Source organism: Mercurialis annua, linkage group LG6 (genome assembly GCF_937616625.2).
Source record: "Mercurialis annua linkage group LG6, ddMerAnnu1.2, whole genome shotgun sequence".
NCBI classification, from domain to species: domain Eukaryota; kingdom Viridiplantae; phylum Streptophyta; class Magnoliopsida; order Malpighiales; family Euphorbiaceae; genus Mercurialis; species Mercurialis annua.
The window spans coordinates 5,967,646-5,994,317 of record NC_065575.1 but is presented as its reverse complement, the minus strand read 5'-3'; the positions used below and the strand labels follow the sequence as shown (position 1 = coordinate 5,994,317).

General features: G+C 29.0%; 2 protein-coding genes and 1 pseudogene across 2 annotated transcripts; 1 reads left to right on the top strand and 2 right to left on the bottom strand.

Moving 5' to 3' along the window:
• The first annotated feature begins 795 nt into the window (after positions 1-795).
• Positions 796-5,790, top strand: LOC126687015 (serine carboxypeptidase-like 45; annotated as a pseudogene).
• A 4,406-nt stretch (positions 5,791-10,196) lies between these two features.
• Positions 10,197-14,229, bottom strand: LOC126686890 (receptor-like kinase TMK4). Its single transcript, XM_050381171.1, has 2 exons — positions 11,737-14,229; positions 10,197-11,052 (listed from the first exon to the last, which is right to left on the bottom strand). The coding sequence occupies exons 1-2, from the start codon at positions 13,991-13,993 to the stop codon at positions 10,556-10,558; spliced, it is 2,754 nt and encodes a 917-aa protein (XP_050237128.1). The 5' UTR covers positions 13,994-14,229; the 3' UTR covers positions 10,197-10,555.
• Positions 14,230-23,705: 9,476 nt separating this feature from the next.
• LOC126653525 (uncharacterized) lies at positions 23,706-24,693 on the bottom strand. The gene has a single exon (XM_050347430.2). The coding sequence runs from the start codon at positions 24,608-24,610 to the stop codon at positions 23,873-23,875; it is 738 nt and encodes a 245-aa protein (XP_050203387.1). The 5' UTR covers positions 24,611-24,693; the 3' UTR covers positions 23,706-23,872.
• Positions 24,694-26,672: the final 1,979 nt, after the last annotated feature.

Here is a 26,672-nt window from a genome sequence, read left to right as displayed (position 1 = left end):
TTATTGTATATAGAATTAAATTTAAAGATTCATTAATTACAATGATGTGTTAATAAATGAATGGATCATTTATTATAATTATGTCACGTGGCATATTATTTGTGGATGGTTCATAATGCTACGTGGTGAACTAGGTTCACCTAAAAATTTCCCGTGAAACACGTAAAGCGACACTAGTTAGTTAATTAGACCTTACCTCTGGATTTTTTAATTGTATCGATTTTCACCTCAATGTAACAGTTATAGAATTTATTTTCCTATTTTGTTTATTTTTAGTTTAAAATTTGCTTTGTTGTTTTGCTTCAACCAACAAAAGTAAGTTAGAGAATTTAAATTAGAGTTTTACATTGTTTTTGATATATTTTGGATTAAGAGTTAAATTTTACAATTTTTTAAAAATAAAGTATAGAAATGGGACTAGAATTGGAACAGCTAAGTTAATTAAAAATAAATTTGAAAAAAATTATAATAAAATTATAAAATTGAGATGAATTTACAGATTCTAAAAAGTTTAGATAAATTTATAAAAAAGTTGAAAAAATTGAACTTTTTCACCCCATCGAACTTTTTGTTTCAGTTTGGGGCCGGCAATGAAATTTGTATGAACAATTGTAAAGCTTGTCATATATGCTTGGAGTGATTTACATGGATGGTATTCACAATGTAGCCATGCATGCATAGTTTGACTCATAGATATATACGAATTTTTGTCTTATAATCAAACTTCTATACTTATAAATAAGACTATAGATTGCCATTTGATCAATAAGTTCTTCACAGTCCAATTCTATCACCATGGGAACTCAATCATGGATTGTAATGGCTGCAATTTGCATGATTTTGATGCAAAATTATACAGCAGCGGTAGCATCATCTTCGAAAGAAGATGATAAAATAGTGACTTTACCGGGGCAACCACAAGTTTTATTACGATCGATGAAACGCAACAGAGAGCATTGTTTTATTACTTTGTTGAAGCAGAAACAGCCTCTGCTTCTAAGCCTTTGGTTCTCTGGTTAAATGGAGGTATCCTCCTTTCTATATAAACTATGTTGCACTCCAACTCTCGAATTTTATAATTTCGCGTTTCATTTCAGTTTTTGAAATTTTAACGTGGACAACATAATATATATTGTTTCTGCGTCCACATCAGTACTATCATATAATATTGATAGTTCGTATATTACAATGTCAAGATCGATTTAGAGTTTGTATAAGCATGTGCGTGGAGGATCGAGTAGAATCTTATACACTCCAAAGAATTGGACATGCATTTTATATTATTGATTAATTGTTCGTAAATGGGATTATTTTGTAGGGCCTGGGTGTTCTTCTGTTGGAGCAGGAGCTTTTTCTGAGCATGGACCCTTTCAACCGAGTAGTGAGGACAGTTTGATCAAAAATCAATACAGTTGGAATAAAGGTGCATATCTATAATTAACCTATGTATGTTTTATTGTATGTCTCTGTCTGAAAATTATTAGTTTCTAAAGTCTTACATTTGTGATGTAATGCAGAAGCAAACATTCTATATTTAGAATCACCAGCAGGAGTTGGCTTCTCTTATTCTGTCAATACTTCTTTTTATGACAAAGTGAATGATACTATCACAGGTTTTTATTCTATACTTTATTTTATTATAAAGTTCAATCCAAGTTCGAATCCACGTTAGATTTATTTTTTTACAGACGAAGATGAATTTTTATTTTAATTTAAATAGACTGAAGTATATATTTGGAATATACTAGCACATTAGTTGTCATGTTAGAAACTATTTCAAATAAATTAGGTAATGTGTTGATATAGTTTAAGAATCTATTTTTCGACAGTTTTCATGTTAGGTTCATTTGGTCCGAAGTTATTAACATATCTTCACCTAAAACAAAACTTTAAGATAAAGAAACATATAGAAATTTAAGTATTAATTTGATATATATCATAAAGTTAGGCACCACTTTGTCATTTAATTCCCAAATTGTTATATGTTTTTGTCAAATACTGATATTGGCACACTTTATATCTTCTTTTAGCACAAGACAATCTAGTATTTCTGCAGCAATGGTTTACCAAATTCCCAGAGTATATGAACAGAGATTTCTTTATCACTGGAGAAAGTTATGCAGGTAAATCAATTAAGTTAAATTAAAAAAATTGTGGTTTTTATAATTAATATGAAGTTTTACTGTTGGTCCATAATTTAAATGTTTTGCATTCAGGTCACTATGTTCCACAACTTGCAAACCTTATTGTTCAGTCAGGATTAAAATTCAATCTCAAGGGCATTGCTGTAAGTACTAAATCAGAAACAAAATTCAATTCCAGCATACTTCAATAAAATCCATTTTGGAATTGAAATTATACCAAATTTGTATTTTATGCTTCAATTTGGTACCAACACTTTAACTTCTATCACACGTTACAAGAATGTGCTTTACCCGGTCGTCCTATCAGATAAAAAGATAGCAATATACCTTGGTCTAAAATTAAAACCTGTAAACTTATTTTGATACAAATTAAAGTTTTTTTAAATCAAATTAACCCTCCATTTTTGTTGATTAATTTTCTCAGATAGGAAATCCATTGTTGGAGTTCAATACAGATTTTAACTCACAAGGCGATTTTTATTGGTCTCATGGATTAATATCAGATTATACTTTTGAACTCCTGAGTTTAGTTTGCAACACTTCAGAGCTGCTCAGAGAGTCCATTGAAGGCCCACTTTCATCTGATTGTCAGCTTGTAAATGCGCAACTCAACTCAGAAATTCCTTTTGGAATTGACGGTTATGATGTTACTTCTGATGTCTGTCCCCAAGACTTGGAAGCATCCACACCGTTCAAATCTTATAATCATCCATTGAGATCAAAGTTTCAGCTCTCAGCACTTGGTCGATCACGTCAAGCAACTACATATCAACCCACTGTAAGACTGCATTTCTAATAGGCAAAATTATTTTTTAAATTTGAATATTTTTATTTTTATTAATTACGATAAATTTTATAAATTTTATACTTTAAATTAAAAAAATTATTGCAATTTATCAAAGCTTTTATATTTTACTTTTTAAATTCAAACATTTACATTCTTTATTACGTACAACCAAATTACATATTAAAATATAAATTTTTCTAAATATATATTTTTTTTAAAATATTAAAATATGAACATTTCTTTGAATTCAGAATGCATTTTATAAATTTGATCACAATTGATGGAAGACGCAGTTATTTTGACACAACGACAACACATTTTTCAATTGCGAAATAATTATTAAAAGAATATAAAGTTTGATCGCAATTGGTAAAAGACGCAAAATTAGAAAATTAGAAAATAATTTGACCTTCTTAATTGAAACTAACCGAATTACTTTAATTTCATCAAAATGGATTTTTTTTATGTTTAAATATTCTAAATTCTTTAGTTTAAAATAATATATTGTATCTATCGGTAGCAACATATTTTAAATTTATGTCGTTATGTTAGACAAAATGTCACATATGCCGATTGCGATGGCGACTGAACATGCATGGCTGCACATTATAAGAATTTGCATTGTCTAATCGTCAAATACTATATCCAAAAATGGAGATATTATCGCGTAAAATAAAAATTACTAATTTTTTACTATTATTTTAATGCAAATTGAATTATCAAATTTTATAATCAAATTTTGATACAACTCAAATTGTTAACCCTAAACTTCTGCTATATATTAATTTAATTAGCACTAACATTAAAATGAAATTATGCATGTCTGTATACAGAAGGAAGCTGGAGAGACTATTGATGTTTGTGTACAAGACAAGACATTTGCATATTTGAACAAAAAAGAAGTGCAAGAAGCTCTTCATGCTAAGCTCATTGGAGTCTCCAAGTGGTCTTTCTGCTCCAGGTAATTCTGCTCTTTTATAATTAGGGATGTGCATCAAAACCGTATCGAATTATCCGAAATCGAACTTTTTTTAATTGAATTATTACAGAAATATATACAGACACTTAACCAAATTGGATTATCTTTTAGTTCGGTCAATTATTTTGGTTAACTGAATAACCAAAATATATCAGTCATTAAAAATATAATTTTAGTGTTAGTTTCTCATCAAATACACATTTTGGAGGTAAACTTGATACTATTTAATTTCCAAATATCTGAAATTTATAAACAAAATACAAAGATAATATTATATATGTATATAATTCGGCCAGTTTGATTAATCTAAAATTTCGTATAAAAAATTAAACCGAATTAACCAATCCTTTCAAAAAAAATCAATAACCAAACTAAACTAATTAAAACTCAAATAAAATCAAAATTTTAATTTAATTCAATCGATTAATTAGGTTAGAGTTGGTACCCTCGTTTATTTACAGATAACTTGTTATTCTAAATGGCTTAATTATTTAACTCCATTATAACTTTGTCGATTTTACATGATTATGTTTTTTTTAATTACAACACTACTAAATTATAAATAATATTTGTTACATATGTGAAATTTGTTATAAATAAATAAAAAAATTCATATTTGTTGTTATTACAAAACTTTTTTTTTTCTTTCATTTATTCACTGCTAAACTAATTTGTAGGTTCATGATATTAATACCAAATGGAATTACATCCAATTAGATATTTTCTCTTGGTTTGAAATAAATTATGTACATTGTAACAGGGTGATGAATTATGATGATGGAAACTGGGAGATACCTACAATAGATGTTGTAGGCTCACTGGTCAGTTCAGGTCTCCGTGTTCTTATTTACAGGTATATAAATAATTATTTTCATTTAATTTCTATTATATATGAATATATAATTAAATATACTATTTTTTTATAAAATTTAAAGTATGTTATAAGTAATGTAATTTCTTTAACTAATATTAAAATATTCATAGTCATAACCTAGCATCATGAAATTTGAATTTGCAGTGGAGATCAAGATTCAGTAATTCCATTTATTGGGTCAAGAGCTTTGGTTAATGGTTTGGCAAAGAAGCTTAATTTGAATACAACCACTTCTTACAGAGGTTGGCTACAAGATGATAAGCAGGTAATTACAGATCTTGTTGTTACAACATAATGGCTAAATAAATTAAATTTATTTTAATATTTTTGGGTGTGTGAAATCGAAGCAAGTCGAATAATTGAATCAACAAATTTGATTTGATTTAAAATTAGAAAATATTTAATTTTCACTTTTAGAACTATAAATCAAACTGGAAATGCTAAATTGAACTGACTCGGGTCAGTTTTATTTTATTTTATCATAGTTTGATTTGGTTCGATATGCGGCACTCTAACTATTAAGAATTTGAAGGTAACTTAATTCAAATTTTTTATATTATAGAATTATATTTAATTTTAATTTTAATTTTGTAGGTTGGTGGATGGACACAAGTATATGGAGACATATTGACCTATGCTACAATAAGGGGAGCATCTCACATGGCACCTTGGTCTTCCCCTAAGAGATCACTTGCTTTATTCAAAGCATTTCTGGCTGGGACTCCACTCATTTAAACTATCAATTTCAGTTTGATTTAAGTAGCTTATGTGCCCTTCATTTTCTTCATCTTTTTTCTTTTATAATAAAATTGGAATGGATAATGCAAGTCATAGATCATTTTCTTCATATATCCTCCTTAATATGGATGATGTATGCATTCAAATTATTGATCATAGTGGGACTCACTTGAGATTCATGTCATGATCAACTATTGATCATGTCAATCCAGCAATGGTTGTATTTTGGCCTAATGTCTTAAGAAAACTCCGTTCTTTTAGCCCCTTTTCAATTATCCTGATGTTGAAAAATCACCAATTTATCTTATTTCGCATTTTAGTGTTTCAACTGTACTTTGAAATATTAAATTGACGTCTTTTTAATTTGAAAAAAAATTAAAAAACGTTCTCCATATCTAACATATATTAATTATATGTGTTTAAATTTATTTAAATTTAATTAAATTAATTAAGAATTTAAATTAGTTTTAATTTGATTATGGTTTTTAGTTAGTTTTTAAAAATAAAGGACTTATTTGTATTTTTTTAAAATGGAAATGAATTTAATTTTATCTTTAAATTTAATTAATTGAATGATTTTATCATTTAAGTAAAAAAAATGACAAAAATTGAAAAATTGGAATACAATTGAAATTGTAAAATGCGAAGTAAGATAAAATTGACCAATTTTTAATATCAGAGTAGAATTAAAAAGAAATTAAAAGGTCGATTTTTTTTAAGGCATTAGACCTTATATTTTATACTTAGAATGGCCGATGGCCGCCCGGCTTCGCGATGGAGATTCCAAGGACCGGTTCTCCCTTCGTCCCATCCATGTGCAAACTGCAGTACAATGCTGCAACCCTAAGTTTTTTGAGATAAAAGGTACAAAAAAAATTCGTAATTTTTATAAAAATACATATCAGTTCTTTTACTTTTTTTAGATATAATTAAGTCCTCTTTATTTTTAAATAGATCAAATAACTCATTTCGTCCAACACTATTAAAAACACTCGTTAATAACTGACATGTCTCTCATAATCATATAGGAAAAAAGTTCAAAAATAATTTTAATATTTAAAATATGTACCAAAAATTTGAGGGGGTAAGTGTCCCAAAGTAAAATAAAAGGATTTATTTGTTCGATTTTAAAACAACGAGGGCTTAATTGTTCAACTTTAAAAATACGAGGACTTAATTGTGCCTAAAAAAATAAAAGGGTTGATATGTACTTTTGAGAAAAAGTCGAGGGTTTTTTTGTACCTTCTACCTTTCTTTTAATTTTTAAAATGTCAAAGCACAAAATTGGCTTTTTATATTAAAAATTATATAGAAACAGTTCTCAATATTTTCTTTTTCTTTCAATAGATATATCTTCTTCTTTTTTTCAATTTTTTAGAAAAATTTGAACAAAACATGCTATTTATTTAGAAAAGAATTTAAATATAGCTAAACGATATATTTAAATTAAATTTATTTATATAAAAAACAATCGGACGACACAACATTGCACTAAAAAGGTTTAAATAACCAAACGATAAAAGTTCTGCCCCACAAATCGGAATTATAGTTCCGCCACTAATTATATATCTAACGAGTTCGCCTATAGATTGTAGATCGCTACTCATTTGTGGCATCCAGATTGTTGTCTTAAAGTATATGTATATCAGTAAGTTTTAAACTCTAGCTTTTACTTTACTGGGGACATCAAGCTTCACATTGTCGGAGGAGACACCCGTGGCCCCCCCAAACTTTTTTAAGCCAGCACATTAGCCCCTAAACATTGCAATAGAATATAAGGCCTTGCTTGGTTGGGGGTAAATAGATTAGGGAAGTTGTACTTTTCGGGAAGTAGCAAATTTTTTTTGTTTGGTTCAATTTTTACATTTTACTTCTCGGGAAATTGGATGTTTGACTTCCCTTTAATTAGGGAAGTAACTTCTCTTTGACTAGAAAGTAACTTCCCTAGCAAAACCCAAGGAAGTAGAACTTTCCTAGAACTTTTGTTGGATTTTCCTAATTTAACCTTAATTTTTTTTTCTTTTAAAATTCATATAAAAATATTTTTATTTATTTTAAAAAATATACTTATATTATTTTATAATTGTTATTTATAATAAGTAAATATTTTTATTACATATTTTATATTATGTAAAATTCAAATAAAAAATATAATTTTTAATATTTAATATTTAAAAACTCTCCTAAATAGTACTTGAATCGAAAAATGAGAGCTAATAAGCAAAAATTAAATTATTTATTGCTCGATTTTTAAATTAAAATTATTTGTTTAACAATATAAAAATTACAAAGGACATTTATGTCTTTTAGTTAAAAATATAGTATATTATATTAAAATTAATTTTGTACTTCCTGGGAAGTAAAAATTGAAACAAGTAACATTTATAAAACTTCCTGGGAAGTTAACTTCCCAGGAACTACACTTTCCGGGAAGTTACTTCTCATGAATTGATATAAAACGAACCAACCGAGGCCTAAATAGTTATTTTATATGCGTTGGTCCCTAAGGCTTTTCCAAAATATCTGATTAGCCCCTTCACTTTGCATTATGAGAAAGTATTTTATATACATCGGCCTCCATAATTTTTAAAACACCATATTATATTAGTCTCTTCAATTTTGCAAAAGAAAGATATATTGCACTTGTTATGTTCCCTCCAATTTAGAAGATAGGCATTTAAAAGAGAATATTATTAGATATAGTAACAAGTTTTTATTTAATTTTTATCAACATAAAATAAGTTTTTATTACATTATTGGCTTAATCACTAAATAAAAAGTTAAATTTTTTTGAATGCGGTCAATTCTAACCAAATTTTTTAAAATCACTGACTTTATCTATTTTAGATAAACATACTTAAATTTTAGACAACTGTTCATTTTTTTTTTCAAAAAAAAGGCCAAACCTTTTTTTTTAATTTATAATCAACCTTTTAAATTTCGTCAATTGTGTCCTAATTTTGATATCAACTGAAGAAAACAAAATAAGTTTGATTAAAATTGAAAAAACTGAAAATGTTTGACATCTTAGGATGAAAATGCCATTAAATTAGATAAATGACTATAAATAAAATCCGAAAGTATAACATTGACTAAAACTTGCATTTTTTAGAAGTTTTGGTTAGAATTGACCGTACCCGAACATGTTTGTATTTTTTTTTTAAATATTAGGCTTAAATTGTTAAAGATAATAAAATATGTGCAAGTCATAGTATTTTTTCCTTGATACATATTCTTATAAATTTATACAGTTGGGACCATGCACATTCAGATCTAGTCACTCAGATAAACTTCACAAGCCACTTTATTGTTATTATACATAGATAAATAGAAATGTTACACCAATAATTTCCTTAAAAACAAAATATATTATACCAATCACTTGAATGATTTTTTTAATAAATTTCAACTACCATGATTGTTCATGCTTTGCACTCATCTTTACCTAACCTCTTAAATTAACTTAAAAGAAAGAAAGATTTTAATCAATTTCTTGCAATTATAATTTAATGCTATAAATCTTTGTGTTCAGATGTGACATGTGTGAAGGTATTAAACCTTCCAATTTATATTATAACAAAAAAAAATTAGTTTTTGTAGCTAAAAATAAAATTATTAAACATAAAAAAAGTTTGACAAAGATACATGAACATGTGCAGCACTTCTAAAGTCTCCTATGGTATGAGATAGCTTTCCAATAAATTTCTACCAAATTCACATTTTTGTCTACCTAATTAATTAAGAATCAATATGGCCCAATACGAACAATAATCTCAATTCCAGCTAATATTCATACCAATTACAACTAATGACAGAACTATCAAAATCTTGCTTGGTTGGTTAGAAGTAAAAAAATTAGGAAAGTCTAATTTTCAGAAAATAATAAAATATATGTAATTAATTTTATAAACAAGAGAATCTAACTTTTTGTTTTTGTTAATACCGTGTCTTGAACGAGTCTCACTATGAGATGATACCTAACCGGATAGGTCTCTTGTCGGAAAGAGCTCTACTCTTAAAATTTAAACGGCTACATACATAAATACGATTCGAACCTACAACCTCACTTAAACCAGAGTGCTTTATCAATTCAATTGCGCCTTGAATCGAATCTAACTTTTCTTTAATTAGAGAAGTATAATAAAAAAACACAATATAAATTTTATTTGTTTTAATTAATGGTTAATGTTATAAAAATTCACCAACTTTACACGTTTTCTTATTTTAATCACGCAGTTTAAATTTTCTCATTTTCTTGCACGAACTACCACTTTTTTTCAAATTCATGCACGGTGTTGAGGTGTCACGGCTCTATTGGTGTAATTCGCTGAGGTAGAGGTTATTTTAGACTAATGAATGAGTGTCATCTTAGCACCGTACATGAGAAAACGAATAAAGTTTGTGATTTTTTTTGATATTAACTCTTTAATTAAATGAATGATTAAAGATAATAATATCTTCAAATTTAATTGCTCTAGTTAATTGTCATGATGAGAATATTATTATCTTAATATTTAATGACTTAAAAAAAATCAACTTCACCAAATAAACTTTCTAAATAATTTATTTTTCAAAAATATACAACATAAAAGAATATATATATTTGGTATTTACAATCAAACAAGCCCTTCAAACACACAATCAATTAGCAAAGTAATCAAATACAAAGACAGCTGAGAGCAAAAAGCTTACTAACAATTATGAAAAATTAATTATATTACAATATCATCATTCCCCTTTTCCTGAGCCAAATAAATTTAATAAAAAAGCTGGAGAAGAAATGGCCTTTCTGATCCACCATAGCCAATCAATAGGATAAGAACAAAGAATTCAATAAAAACAACTTATAGCTCTACTGCTCAGAATCAATCTTAATAATAATTTAATATCACGAACGAAATGACAAACTCGATAAATACAACAGAAACCGTGATATACTTAGAGCGGTTACGGGCGATAGATGGATCGTGCACGATTCTTTACCATACCCTTTAAAAAGCTTTCTTCTTCTTCGATTTTGTCATTGAAGATTGTCATCGAAGATCAGATGAATTAAACGACTCTGCGAAGGGCTTTGGAGGAATGCTCGACTGGGTATATGATAAATCAAATGTAGAACTACTTTCATCAGCTTGCCATCTTTGCAGAGCTTGAGGAAGGCTCAAATGGAGATCAATGCCTAAACTGTCTTCATCTTCTTGACTAGTAGGTCTCCATTGTTCTACAAGAGGCCCCAAGACATTAACAGCGTGCCCCATGTCGGGTCTCTGATATGGCTCCCGAGCTGTGCAATGTCCGGCTAGCTCAGCCACTCTGTAGATGCTGGCTAATGTCTCTTCATCTGGGTTGAGAGTCTGATCAATGGCTTTTGGGATGTTCTCCTTGTTGACTAGGATCCGTCGGAACCATGTAACAAGATGAGTCCTCTCATCTGGCATGTTATCTTCCAGAGCTTTTCTACCAGTCATAATCTCCATTAGAACAACTCCAAAGGCATAAACATCCACCTTGGTTGTCACCCTTCCAGTTGCTGGAAAATAAGCAAAAGTGTATCGGAATCAAGAAACCAATTTGATATTTATAAATCAAAGTAAACAAATTCTATGTTCAAATTCATCATGCAAGCTAAAAAGTATTCACTCAAAACACCGAGAAATAAACACGAGAACAAATTGAAACTTTAACATCTCATAGAAGATAAATTATCCGCAAGGTCCTGCTAATTAACCAGAAAAGAAGACTGACATTGGAACCACCCAAACAATAATGAAAAGGAGCATACATTGACTATATTGAACGGAAATAGTAATGTTTAAATGAAAAACGGTAACACTTCATCTGTTTTATAATAACAGTGTACAAACCTAAAATTTTAAAGCTTCATATGCGTTTCCAAAAAGAAAAATGTACTGCGGAAACATAGTACTCGATAAGTTCCCGTACAGGAAAATTATAGGAACGCAATGAGAAGATAAGATAAAACTAATGAGGTGAAAACAGTACCGGCTAAACCATAATATGAAATATGTTGCTAAGACTTATATGCAGCTACATTTACTAAATTATTTAGAATTTATGAGCCTTCCTCAATTTCTATACTGCTAAAATCTTGGCACAAATAGTAATTGTACATCTCAATTCTTTTTTGTACAATAATCTCAGCAATCGGCATATTCACTTTACAAAAAAAGAGAGAAGAAAAATAGTAATTTACCAGCATACTCAGGTGCAAGATATCCGAATGTGCCTGCCAATCGTGTTTCCACAGAATATTTTCCATCAGGTGCATTTCTAACCAAACCGAAGTCTGACACTTTGGCTCTCATGTCATCCCCAAGAAGAATATTTGAAGGTTTCAAATCTCGATGAATGAAACTCTGTTGAGCTAAACTATGCAGATACTCAACGCCTCTTGCGACATCTAGTGCAATAGTAACTCTTTGCTTCCAAGTAAGGGGAGGATACCCATGTTCTTGATGTTCAAACAAATGCTCTCCGAGTGTTCCGCGTGGCATGTACTCGTAAACCAAGAGTCTCTCGTGGCCATTAACACAGAACCCTAGAAGAGCAACCAGATGCCTATGCCTAACCTTTGAAAGTACTGCAATTTCAGCCTGAAACTCGTTCAAACCTTTAGTTCCCATCACCGAGGATTCCATCCTCTTCACAGCAATCTTAGTACCATCATGTAACTCTCCTTTATACACTACTCCAAAACCGCCTCGTCCTATAATATTGTCTTCACTAAAGTTATTGGTGACTTGTCTAAGAACTTCCATCGACACTACAACATTCCCACCCTCGAACATCTTACGATCGCTATCACCACTACTCTGGCTTTGCAATTCCATAGGCACCCCGTTATACCCATTAACGCGACTTGGCCCTCCAATTTTACCTAACGCTTTCTCACTTCCCTCTTTCTCCACATTCCCATACCTTTTATTTCTTTTCTTATATTTATATAATACAAATGATATAACTGCAATAAAGATTACAAGTGGTATAATGATGCCAGCAATCAAACCTCCTGATATTCCACCGCCATTTTTTGAACCTGGAGAAGAAGCGCCCCCGCTTGGTACACTACCATCAGAACCAGGTGAGCCCGGACTTCCACTAGGGCTAATTTGCGTACCGAGCAGAAGGTTTCCAGGTTTGGTGGTAAACTTGACCGTGTCCGGGAACTTTGGAACAGTCCCCGACAGATTATTGTTGGAAACATCCAGAACCTGAAGGCTTGGAAGCTTGGTTAAGCCATCAGGAATAGAGCCAGACAAATTATTACCATTCAAATACAAATTCCTCAAAGAAGTAAGATTAGCAAATGCAGGAGAAATAGTCCCTGAAAACCCTTGCTTTGCTAAATTCACAGTAGTAACTTTCTTCTGTGGATCACAAGTAACAAAATCCCAATTCAAACAAGCATCATTCCCAGTCCAATCATCGGAAAGTCTAATCGGGTACCCAAAAGCACCCGCAACCTCAAGCAACACAGTCACCTGAGGATCACAAGGAGTCCCAGAACCAGCACAGTAATTATTCTTCCCATCATTCACAACCGTAGTAACAGACGATGGGAAAACAGGAGATGGGCCCTGCAACTTATTATTAGTCAACGAAACATTAACCAATCGCGGAAGCGAAACCAAAGAAGCAGGAACAACACCAGTAAACTGATTATCTCTAAGCTGCAAATCAAAAATATTCTCACAATTTGACAAATCAGGAATTGGACCAGTAAACTGATTCTTATGCAACCAAACTTGAGACAACTGGGTCATTGAAGATAAAACATCAATAGTACCACTCAAACCATTTTGCTGGTTATTAAGCCATAGATTCTGAATCCCAGATTTAGCAAAAGAAGCAGGCAAACTGCCAGTAAAATTATTATAACTCAATCTAAGATTCTGCAAACTAGGCAAAGAACCAAAAACATCAGGAATTTCACCAAAAAGATTAGCTTGACTAGCTTGTAATGAAGTTAAAGTAGTGGACTCAGCTAAATCAACAGGAAATTCCCAAGCAGCAAGATTTTTATTATCACCAATACTAAGAGATTGCAAACTAGTGAGACCCTTAAAACACCCAGCTGGGACAGATGTGAAATTATTAGTGTCAAGAAACAAAGACTGCAAATTTATCAAATTTGCAAGATTTGGAAGATCCCCAGATAGCTTATTGCCCTGAAGCGATAGCGTTTTGAGCTGGGCAAGGGTAGAAATGTCTTTTGGCAAGCTACCGGAAAGATCTTGATTTGCTAGGTTTATAGTGGTGACTCTGTTGGCTGAATCACATTGTATGCCTTTCCAGTCACAGAAACCCGTTGAGGATTTTGTAGACCAGGAAGCTGGTAATGGGGTTAAGGTGGTGGCCAGTTCGAGTATGACTGCGCCGTCATCTGCGGCGGCGGAGGAGAGGAGGCGGAGAAGCAGAAAAAAATGGAGGATGAGGAAATGCTGGCCCATCAAACCACCGAATTTTCCGGCGTTTTTTTGTTTGATATGATGGGTTTTTCTTTAATTGATCTGGGTTTGTGTTTGTTTTTCAAATCCTGTTCTAATTCGTCTGTAAATTATTAAATTTTGAAATTTCCTTTTTAGGGTTTCAAAAGAGGAAGAAAAAGAAGAACAGCTAAGCTTTGAAGTGGAAAAGAGAGAAGAAGAAGAAAAGAAAATTGGTTTGTTTTAATTTTGTGGGATATGAAATGAATAGACAGCCAAGAGAAGAAGAAAAGTTCAGTTTAAAGGAATATTGTGATTTGTTTTATGATTATGATTTGTTTCTTTAATTAATTAAACTTTGATGTGTCTTAATCAGTATATTTTGTTTAATTTAATATTGCAACTGTATTTTGTTTTCTTTGCAACAATTTATGTTTGAATTAGTGATTGATGTTTAACAGTTTAAGAAAAAAATGGTGATTACGATTTTAGGAAAATAATTTTAAGTAAAAGACTAAAAATAAGAAAAGTGATTTTGTAAGTCAAGTGGATTCTTGACTGAATTTAAACCCCTAACACTTTTATGTTTTAACCTTTAATTCTAGGTTATTTATGAAGACTGTTTCAATATTCTGTTTATTTTTTTGTAGATATTTTTTTTACCAGAAATTGAGATATTTATTTAATAAATTAATAAAACAATATTAGTTTAGAAAAAAGTTTTATAGTAGTTTTTACTTAGTATCTTGGCAAAACAAATTCTAACGTTTCACTTTGATTTAAGCCTAACATTTGAAATTTTACGAAATAAATTCTAACCTTTTCAATTTTTGCAAATTGTAGGTTAAGCTGTTTTCTGGCCATTATTTACTTATGTGGCAGCTATATTATTGGCATATTAAATCTCAACGTTTTAAAATTTTATAAATAAAATTCTAGCGTGCAATTTTGCAACTTGTAGTCTAAAAAAATGATAAAATGGCTGGAATTAGAATTTGGGCTACAATTTGTAAAAATTGAAAAGGATAAAATTTGTTTCGTAAAGTTTTAAACGTTAGGCTTAAATCGCTAAAAAGGTGAAATATTTATAATTTGTTTCACCAATACCCCTGTTTACTTTTTAAACTGCATAATATTCATAATTATATTGGATATTGACTAATCTAAAGTTAACGAGTAGAATTAAGAATAAATGAAAATTATTTTATTATTCTCAAAAATAATATATCATATTTATATGTTGTAAAAAAACATAATATAAGCATTTAATAAAATATTTGATAGCTATATTTTTTTTTGTTCTAATATAATTGACATAAAAAATTTAGATGTTTTATTTTAATTGATAATTTTTATTTATATAATATTTTTACTTTTTTACTCTTTCCGGTTAATATCTTTTATGTGATGTAACTTAATATAAATTGGGGATATAAAAGTAAATTATTTATTAATTATTAATATCAATTAGATCGAAACGGGAATATGATAGTATAAAAGATTGAAATGTATAGATATTTTTAAGATAAAATTAGCAAAATTGCAAGTAGGAAATTTCTTTACCAGTACAAAGCAAAAAAATCAAATTGTGAGGTTGCAATTAAAATGGTGACTTCAAATGGAAAATGATATATTTCCAGTTTGAAGCTTGCTGTTATGGGAAGAGTATCAAAGATGAGCCATATATTCTAACAATCATATCTTGATATATACACTTCCAAATGTATCATTTTCTTACATTAAATGTTTTGAAAAGCCTAATGCATTTTCAAAAAGAGAATTTCTTCAAATTCTTTCATCATTCAAATTCTAAATTTTAAAATATTTTATCCCTTATATTGAAATACAGATTATAAGCACAAAACCTAATCAGATATATAAAATGAGACTGATTTTAGTATTTGTCATTTTAAATGTTTATACAACTATTATTTACAATTTTTTAATGACAATTTTAGAGTTTCTACATGTTTGATTAATTTTGAATTAAATTAATATGATTATCTAATTAATATAATAAAATTTAAATCTAAATATATATTTAAAGCATAAACAATATCAACCTACATACAATACTTTACACATATAAGGATAAAAAAAAAAAACCTTTAAAAACATCCAACGTCGTTTGGCAGGTGTTTGTCGATCGTTTGTCAATATAAACATAAATAGTAGTTAAAAAAAATATAAATATCAGAATAAAACTATTAGTTCAAATGGAATGCGATTTGAAGTCCAAACAAAGTGAAAAATGTGAAAAATAAATTCATTGGACATTGAATTGGCATCATGGTAATGTTAATTGATAGGGTTGACCTAAAAAGAGCTTATGTGTGCAATTGTTTATTTATTAATTTAAATCTTAAAAAATATGAATATATTAATTAAAAAAAATACCATAAATGCCTCTACCAAAACATTTTTGTCCTCATGATTAAAAAATATATATATAAATGAGCTTATTTAAAAAAAAAAAACTATTAAATTTTTTCAGAAAAATTATATATGCCCATAACTGTATAAGTGTAATAGTTTTTTTTTTTACAATAAATATAAAAGTTTAAATAGTATTACGAACATATATGCACCACCACGAGGCATATATATTCTGAACTCAAATATTTAAAAATATATGACATTTATCTCTCTAGGTTTATTGTGTAATTTAATGCCTTTATGTGTTTATTATAGTATTATCGACCATAAGATTTATATTTTGGAAACTTTGTTCATCTTAGAGCATCCCCAATAAACTCTCTAAAATTATCAAACTCTTTAAATTAAAGAGTTTGACAATAAATTAGGAGTCCAATGGACTCTCTATTCTTTATATTTAGAATAGAGAGAGTGAAAATGGCTCTCCACATGTAGAGAGTCATTTTCACTCTCTACTTCATTTTTCAAATAGTATAATTTTAAATTTTAAAAAATAAAGTGGTTATTTTTACTTTTAGTAAAACAAATGAATAAATAAATGAATAAAAAATTAAATAAAAAAAATTATTTTATTAATATTTTATATTTTATTAATATTTTTTATGAAAACAAAATAAAATAAAATTTAAGATTAGAGAGGTAATTAATTTAATATTATTATTATTATTTAATACTTTTATTTTATTATTAATTATTAAAATTATATATAATAAAAAACTGATATTAAAGAGTTCATTGGAGTAAAATTTTAAATATCACTCTTTATCTTTAAGATGCCTTTTATTTTACAAAAGATGCTCTTTATTTTAAAGAATACCATTAGGGATGCTCTAAACTCTCAATATAATCGTTTATATTTCATAAAATCTGCCGCTACCCAAAAAAAATCAAAATCAAAATCACCAATAATAGAGGTATTTATCGAATTTAGTTTTTAATGCTTAAGAATAAAATTAAATATAAAATTATAAGCACAAAATAAATATCAAAAAGAACATAAAAACAGACGGCGGTCAACTCATAACGTGCATAGCACACTGCACCGCGAAGCATTGGATTGGATTGGATTGGTTTTAGTTTTTTTTTTCTTTCTTAACCATTTTTTAAGTGGACTACTATTTACCACCCCAAATTACTACCCACCACCCAACTTTTTACCAAAATACCCCTAAGCCATTTTCAGTTTTTTTTTTTTAAATATTCAATTCTCTCAATTCAATTAAAAACCCAACGAATATCCGAGTGAATTTACAATAAAAATGTCAAAATCGACTAAAAATAAAAGACGGAACTTCCGATAAATAATCAGTTTTTATTTATTTAATTTTTTAATTTTTTTAATTTTTTTTAAAGGCCATCGCCCGGCGATGGCGATGGACCTGTGCACCATCGCCTGGCGATGGCGATGGTGCACTGGGAGACGATTGTCCCAGTGGACCATCGTCCTCGAAGGACGATTGTCCCAGTGGACAATCGTCCCAGGAAGACGATGGTCCCAGTGGACCATCGCCAAAAGATGACGAACCATCGTCCCTCATGGACAATGGTCCACTGGGACAATCGTCCCTCGGGGACGATTGTCCCTGTGCACCATCGCCATCGCCAGGCTATGGTGCACAGGGCCATCGCCATCGCCGGGCGATGGCCCTTAAAAAAAATGAAAAAAAATTTCTTTTTTATTAAAACAGTTAAAAACGAAAAAAAATAATTACCGGAGGTTCCCGTCTTTTATTTTCCGTTGATTGCGACATAAATCGGCTCCGGTTATCGTCGGGATTTTAGGTTGAGTTTGAGAGATTTTTGAGTTGAGAGGATTTTTGTTTTTTTGTTTTTGAATTGAAATTATGTTAGGGGCATTTCAGTCAAAACTTGGGGGGTGGGTAGTAATTTGGGGCGGCGAATAGTAAACCCCTTTTTTAATTGACTTAATTAACTGTAATGGATACAGAAATTCTGTGGAGCCCACGAAGTTAACGTGTGGGTCCCACAATTGAGCATATATGCTGTCTATCCACCGCGTAAAATGGCAAAATTAGGATAATAATAAATTCATGTACGAAATTGTCTTTATTGTTTACTTTAGCACCCATACTTTTAAAATTACTCTTTTAAGTCCTTCACTTAAAATTGTCAATAATTATTTTTTGAGTGAATGTCATTAATTTATTTAGTAAAATGTGAAATGCCTAAACGAAATATGGTATTATGTATAATTTAATCCTTTCATTTTTTTATTTAAGCTACAAATTAATTTTCAATTTTTGTTTATATAGTATATACATTTTAATTTTTGACAAAATTATAACTCTAATCCAAACTAACTAATAAGGTAATATAAAAGAACATATAAACATTAAATCATTCAAAAGAACTATTTGAGAATATAAAATTAAAATGCTGAAAGAGTGTATCTTAAATTATTTAGGAAAGTTTAAATGTTCGGTTATAATTTATCGTTATTTATTTGCTAAATTATTACTTTCCCGTATTATCATACACTTTTTTACATAATTTTTTTTTTTATGAAAATACATGAGGTGGTTTGAACATGTTTTGAGTATAAACGATTATTTAAACTTATCATATTTAGATTAATATTCATTTGATTTGGATAAATATCTTATAAATAATAAAATTCTAATTCCAATTTTAAACGACTACATATATGAGTACAATATAAATCTGCGATCTCATTTGAATCAGTAAGACGTCTTACCAACTCATATATGTTTTGTATTTTTTTATATAATTATAATCTTGTTAACGTGTGTGTATATATAAAAAAAGTAAATTATTTATATTATGTAGTAATTTGTTTGATAAATAAATTTGCCAAATCACTCAATGTTCTCCTAATTTTGTGCCATATCCTCTGGAAGGAAAAGTGATTGTGAGGAAGAGGGTAAGTATGGACAAATTAGTTGGTCAACTTTATACTTTGGTTAATTAATTAAAAAAATTGGATTAGCACGCCGCCGTGTTGCCCCAAAACCAGTATTTGCTACGTCTAGTGGCTCGCATGACAGTTGTATTATGTTCACACCTTCGTATTTTAAATTTTTTTAGTCGTCCCGGTAATTGTAATCCCTTTGCCAGAAACGAAAGGTCTTTCTCATGAAAACTTCGTCTACATCTGGCCACCATGAATTACGGAAACTTCGACAAAACTGCGTGTTCTGTTTCAGAAATATTTTGAAAACCGAAAACTCTTAAAAACTCTAGAAAACTTATAAGAAAACGTTTCAGACCGTTTTTATAAATAAAAAAATTATAAAAAAATCTAAAATATTCTCAATAAACAATTTTTTTATTCAATTACACAATTTTATTGTGCACGTCATCTAAAATAAAATTTATTTTCTTATTTTCTTATTTTTATTAAATTTAATTATGTCTAATTTATTTTATTAATTGGCATAAATATATAAATAAAATTTAATTATATAAAGTATTTTTAATTTTATAAATATATCCCTATATTTTTATTATTTACACGTTTTCCCCACGTTTCGTTTCCTTCATTTTAGAAAAATCGTTTCCCGTGTCCATTTTGTGTCGTTTCCGTTTCCCGTTTCTGTGCTACCTAGTCTGGCCCAAATGAGTATTTTTTAAAATTATAAAATATAAAATTATTAAATTGATTAATAAATTGATTAATACAACATTAATGCTTTATCATAAAATTATTTAATCTATAAATTAAATTATAGAAAAATTTGTTAAGAAAAGAAAATTGAAAAAATAATTATAAAAATCACCTAAAAATCCTGAAAATAATCAAGTAAATATAGATCTTTTATTTAATAAAAAAATCAAGTAACTATAGAGAAATATATTTAGCTAGATAAACAACTGAAAAGAATAAAGAAAGATATATTTTTTTAATTTGCTTTAAGAATTTATTGAAATTTAATTTATTTTATAATTTTTTTTTCTGTTGTAGTTACGGACGACTAATTAAGAATATGGATTAAAATACATAATTGAACTAGTACGAAAGCGTATTTTGGTCAAAACTATATAAATTCATTTCAAATGAATGAAATGATGTGGAGGGCTCATTCATTCATTCATTTTTTTTAGAGGGAAAGTTAGGGTTAAGCGATTTTCGATCCGTTTTTAGATTTCGATTCTGATTTTTTCGATAATCCGCTTGTATTTGAGATAATAATCGTTAATTTGAATTTGGTTATAATTTGGATTATATTTGAGTTTAGAACGGCTATCGTATCGAATCGATCGAATTCGTATCGATTTCACGTTCCGAATGCAGATTTGGATTGTTTGGATTGTGTTTTAGCATTCGGAGACCACGTCGGGATAGCCCGGGGAAAATCTCTTTAGCTGTGCGTAATGCACAACCTTGGTAAAGGTTGTGCTAGCACATAGACCCCTCGACACTTGGATGTTATGTTTCTGTTTCGAGTCGTACGCTCGAATTTGATTAAACAGACTTCTAAAAGTAAGTAGGATGTTTTAAAAGTAGAAATGTTTATGCAAAGTTAAAGGTGTTCGGTTTATTGAAACATTACAACGTTTTAATTAACCTAAACACTAATCAAAGTGATTAATGATAAATGGAATTATGGTTTATACTAAGAGTGGTTTTAAGATTTGAACGAAAAGCTTAATATCGAGATTAGTTTATATGTTTTTTTACAACGTCATTTATGTACGGAAACAATTTAAATATTAGAAGTCTATATGATACGATTAATGTTTGATATTGTTTCAACGTTTGCATTCCAATTATATCTGACACGTTGTCAATCTGCCAAGTCAAGACATCAGGGTGTTTGACTAGTAGGTTACCAGGAGCACATGTTTTGGGAGATATCGATTCTATGAGTTTACTTTATGTCTTTTTTACTTTTGAATAGTTATATTTAAATTGTTTTAAATGACAAACCACATAAGTATAACTGAACCAAGAGAGATCCATTAGAACAAGCTATTTATTGGGCAACAATAGAATTATATGATCACTGATGTTAATAAAGTAGATCGAGTTGTAAGTATGATAAGCATATGCACGTTGGATTAGCTCATATGGCAGTGCAAAGTTAATTGTCTAGACCTAACGTGTAATCCTGAAATGGCAGTAATTCAGTTTACGGCTCAACAACCCTATATAGAGTTAAGATGGTTGTGATAGAGTTCACAGTCCATTTTGTATTAAACAAGAAGGCAAATTGTAGTTCATATGATAGTATAAACGTTAGAAAGTGAAAGGACTGAGGTTTCATCTAAATCGATTAATTGGTAGTACTTTTATATAGAACTGATTTCTTATATATGAGATTTAATATTCAACTTAAAAGTATAGATGCACTGAGAAATATTTATATTTCTAACTCCCCAGTATTTTACCTTTCAGGTTATCAAGTTACAAGGTCGGACTTCCATAATAATTTCAAAAGTCAATGTCAACTATACTTCTAGAGCTGTAAGCAGTGTTTTAAAAACCGAACCGGTGAGGCCACCGGTTTCCGGTTCAACCGGTTGAACCGGTTCAATGACCGGTTCAACCGGTTTGATAAATTTAAAAAAAATTAAAAAAGTTTCTGATTCACCGGTTTTTTACCGGTTCAATCCGGTCTGATCCGGTTCAACATCCGGTTTTTTACCGGTTCAATCCGGTTCAACCGGTCCAACCAAAAAATCTGGTTTTTTTGCAGTTTCAGACTGGACCACTGGCCGGTTCGCGGTTCAACCGGTCCGACCGGTCGGTCCGGTCCGGTTTTTAAAAACACTGGCTGTAAGTAGTTAGGTATCAAAAAGTTTGTCTTTTTGTTTTCAGTAGTTTACTATGTTTTGCTAAATTTTAATCAAAATATTATATTTGTGTATGTTTTCAAAGCTGTGTGTTATCTAAAATGCTTTACCATTTGTTTAAAGAGTTACACTGATTGTATGTTTCAATATTTTAGCATTGTATTGGAAACATAGCAGGTACGTCATAAGAGATTGATATTTGCGCTTTGATTTCTTTAAATACAATCAGGGTTTTAAGACCCAGTTTTAAAAAATGTGTTTTCGTTAAATAAGAGAAATATTTTAACAGTATTTTCTAAAAAAAGATCAAATGTGATATATGATCTTGATTTGCAAAAAAAAATTGTAAAGGTTTTTTTAGCCTTTTATGAATTTCGGAACAATAACTCTCATTCCCAGCTCGAGATTTGGGGTAAAATTCAAATTGTGACAAAATATTCTTTTTCAAAAGGGACATAAACTAGCAGTTACCATGGATAATCATCCATTACGTGAACCTGACCAATATAGAAGACTGATTGGCAGGTTATTCTACCTCAATATTACAAGGCCAGACATTACTTATTCTGTTCAGCAACTAAGTCAATAATTTAACTTTTCTTGTAAAGCTCATTTGGATGCAGCTTTACACTTGGTCAAATATCTAAAGGGTTGCCCCTCCATTGGTTTATTCGACTCCAGCAATTCTTCTCATTTACACGGCTATAGTGATGCTGAGACTCCTGCCAGTGGCGTAGCCAGAAATTAAAATTAAAGGGGACAAATGCCGCTCTTGTTCTCTACGTGGCTCCGCCACTAGAGCCTCCCGCATTGACACTGGAAAAACATTATATACAGGAAAATTGCTATAATTGTTTTTGGGTAATTTTCAACTATAGCTCTTGTATTTTCTATTAATTTATATAGAAAAAAAGTAAGTTGAATGTCCTGAAAAATTATAACTTCACGGGTAAAGTCGATACAAATCCTACTTTTAAAATAGTCCCATTTAATTAAGTTTTATATTTTGAATTATATATTAATTGTATTAATTATAGTCATTTTTAAAAATAATTTAAATTTTTTCCATACAGCAACCATGTCACAAATAGCTTGGTATATATTTTAATATAGAAAAAAAAGATAATATGTCTTTTAAATTAAAATATATGTCACTGTCAGTTTCTGTATATATGGATTGGTTAAATTACTGAATCAAATGAAAATGATTTAACTGAAAACAAAATACTCTGTTCTTCAGCCTGTAGTACTAAAAATTAAACAAACCAAAATAATGTACTTACTTCAGTTGGTTATAATTAGCCGAATAATTTAATTTTACTAATATTAATTATTGATACAATAAAAAATTAGTTTTTGTACTCCTTACATATATACAAATTCAGTGAACCTTTATTCAAGTCCTATAAAAAATTATAAAAATAACTTATTTTTTTTTTAAATTACAAAATAACTCTATGCATATATAATTAATTTAATTTTACCAGTTCACTTAATACGGAAATTTTAAACTAAAAATCAAAGCAAACCAAATTAAACAAACTATTCAGAATTCTTAACCATAGCTAAACTAAATTAACCGAAACCCGTAGCAAACTAAGACATATCGTTTTAGTTCAATGATTAATTCGGTCATATCGGAATATTGCATATGGTGCCTCTCAAAAAGGTAATAAAAGCACCCCAAGTTAATTAAAGATCACTAATAGTTGGTTGCAATTTCAGTTGTAGCTTCTCTATAATCTCTTCCAACTTATCAATTAAAACATTCTTCTCAGCAATAGTCTCCAACAATCTTGAATTCTCCTCTCTAAGAACCTCAAATTGGCATAAAATCCCTTCAATTTGAGCTTCAATAGCTTCATCACTCAACTCAAAAGCACTCTCCACAACCCTAACAACTCTCCACAAGCTCACAATCACAACCAAACTTCCTCCCTTCTTCTCCAAAAATAACTCCAAAAACAATGCAATCATAGCCACTGCACCGTCAAGAACATAACCCGGTTTCTTAAAGAAAGAGTTCCCTAGCCCTAAAGCTAAAGCAACTGCCTTAGCGGAAAGCAGACTCAGTATCCCGACACCAACCCAGTGATACCAAATTTTGTCTATCTTTTTGTGATCTTTTGTTGGATTGCATGATAGTAAAGAGGATGAAAGTTCAAGAATTGTTAAGATAAGATCTATGAAAAGTAATGAGATTGTAATGGTGTGAATTGGTGTTGATTCTAGGAATTTGGTTAGGTTTTTTCTCCATTCATTTGATCCGCTGTTACTGTTACTATTTTGCCCTTCTTCTTCTTCGTTGGAATTAGGGTTGCAGAAGAATTTCTTCCATTTTTGCCTTCTGTACCAGCTTTTGATTAGATTCATAAGAGATGTTTCAACTGATTCGATGGAGATGGAATTGATGGATTTTGGTGGGTTCATATTGTGAAAGTTAACCCTAGATAGGATTATGGGAGTTTAATATTACTATGCCAGATTTATAGACAAGGTTTTTTTTGGTTCATTATTTGCCTTTTATCTCTATGTGAATTTATATAGGCAATATGAGTTATATACCCACAACTATAGTCTATGCGGTAAATATATCACGATTTTATAATCATGCTAATTTATTATTTATTCGATTGTGTGCTAAATATAATCACAACTTTTTTAAAGTATCCAAACATCACAATGTTATTTGAAAATTTAAATTATGTTCCAAAAAAATTGTGGATTTATTTAGCACATGTTGAATAAATGGTGGAACTGACTCAAATTTAGAAGGCCTGAAAATTTAGTCCAAATATTTACGACTTCTTGCAATTTAATTCAAACTTTGTAATCTTTATAATAATAGCCAAATTGTATTTTTCTGTTGTAATAATAGTCAAATTGGTGACCAAACTTATTATTTTCAGTTAAACTATAAAGCTGTTATTATTATTTTGATGAATAATGATATATTAAAAATCACAAGAAATGGCAAAAAAACTCAAAACTTCGCATAAAAGGTGCAATTTTACTAACATTACAACGTAAAAAATACAATTTGATTATAAAAATTAAAAAGTTTAGATTAAATTGTAACAAGGTTTGAGTTCTGATAAGTTTGACTATTAGACTATAGTTGTGAATATATAAAAATACTTTATTTAAAAAAAAATCATTTTTTTGTTTATAAAATATGAGATTATGAGAGGCAATGACGGAAAGAAGTATAATGTTGAAAGGCAAGCAAGCTTGAAGCATGTTTTTGGATGACGTTTAAGACCAGATTACGGTTATTGATGTTTGAAGTTTGTTATTTGAAAATGCTTCAACTAAATATTGCTATCAGTAACTTTAAAACCACTCAAAATTATTGCCTACCCGAATAGTAAAATTTTGAGTAGAAAATTGGATGTTCAATGAATTAGAGGCGGGGTAGTTTTTTATTTTAACTTTTCAGAATTTATCTATATATGTGTTTATATAATTTGCGAAAATCAATGAAATATTTCATTGCTTCTTAACAAATAAAACTTCTCATGAATTTGAGTTTAGAGTATTTCCACAAATTTCCACATTTTTTAAATCACTTATTATTTAAATTTTATTTTATATAATAAATTTTCACTTTTCATTTTTTTAATATTACTTATTTAAATTTTAAATAAAATGATTTTTTATATCGACAATTTTAATTATATTATCAAATATATATCCAAAATATAATTTGGACATTTTGATTCTTCAATTTTACAAATTGCAAGAAATATATCCAAACCTCATTTTATAATTTATTTTTATCAGTTTTTGATTTTTTAAATGATTATTTTAAACAATTATATTTAATTTCAATTTAGGAATGGTTATTTTGTTTAAAATGAGAATTAACGAACCAGAATGTAAAAATTATATTTTAAAAATTTATGTGACAACATGGTCAAAATTATGAATATAAAAAACATTTTGCCTAAGTTTTATTTATTTTAATGAGTTTTCAGTTGTTCAAAATATGACATTTCTTTTAAAAACATAAATATAAATTAAAAATTTAGGAACTTTCAATTAGTTGTTTTTAATAATTATTATTTTTTAATTTAATTTTTTGATTGTATGTTTTATTTAAATAAACTATTCAGTTTTAATTTTGTATTATTAAATTATTATTTATATATTACTTATTTAATTTGTATTATAAAAATTTATGTTGGCTGTTATGTATGAGTCTTTATTAGATGTCTTTTAAGTGTTTTTTTTTATGTTTTTTCAGTGTTTTTTTTATGTATTTTTGACATGCTAACACTGAAAATAAATTAAAGGTAAATAAAAAATAAACTAGTTTAAGGTTTTTTTTTGGGTTTAATCTCTGTGATTTCTAATCCAGTAGTCTTGTAAAAATATTCCAATACCTTTTGAAACAGAAATATATTTCTACAAAGTTGTCATAAACATAACATTTTCTGAATAACACATTTGGATAAATTATTTATTATTAAGGATCAATTATTATAAATAA

Coding starts and splice junctions, on each gene's coding strand:
- LOC126686890 (XM_050381171.1), bottom strand. CDS start 13,993: ATGGGCCAGCATTTCCTCATCCTCCATTTTTTTCTGCTTCTCCGCCTC. Junction 11,053..11,736: donor TCTTGCACCTGAGTATGCTG/GTAAATTACTAT, acceptor CTTATTTTCCAG/CAACTGGAAGGGTGACAACC.
- LOC126653525 (XM_050347430.2), bottom strand. CDS start 24,610: ATGAACCCACCAAAATCCATCAATTCCATCTCCATCGAATCAGTTGAA.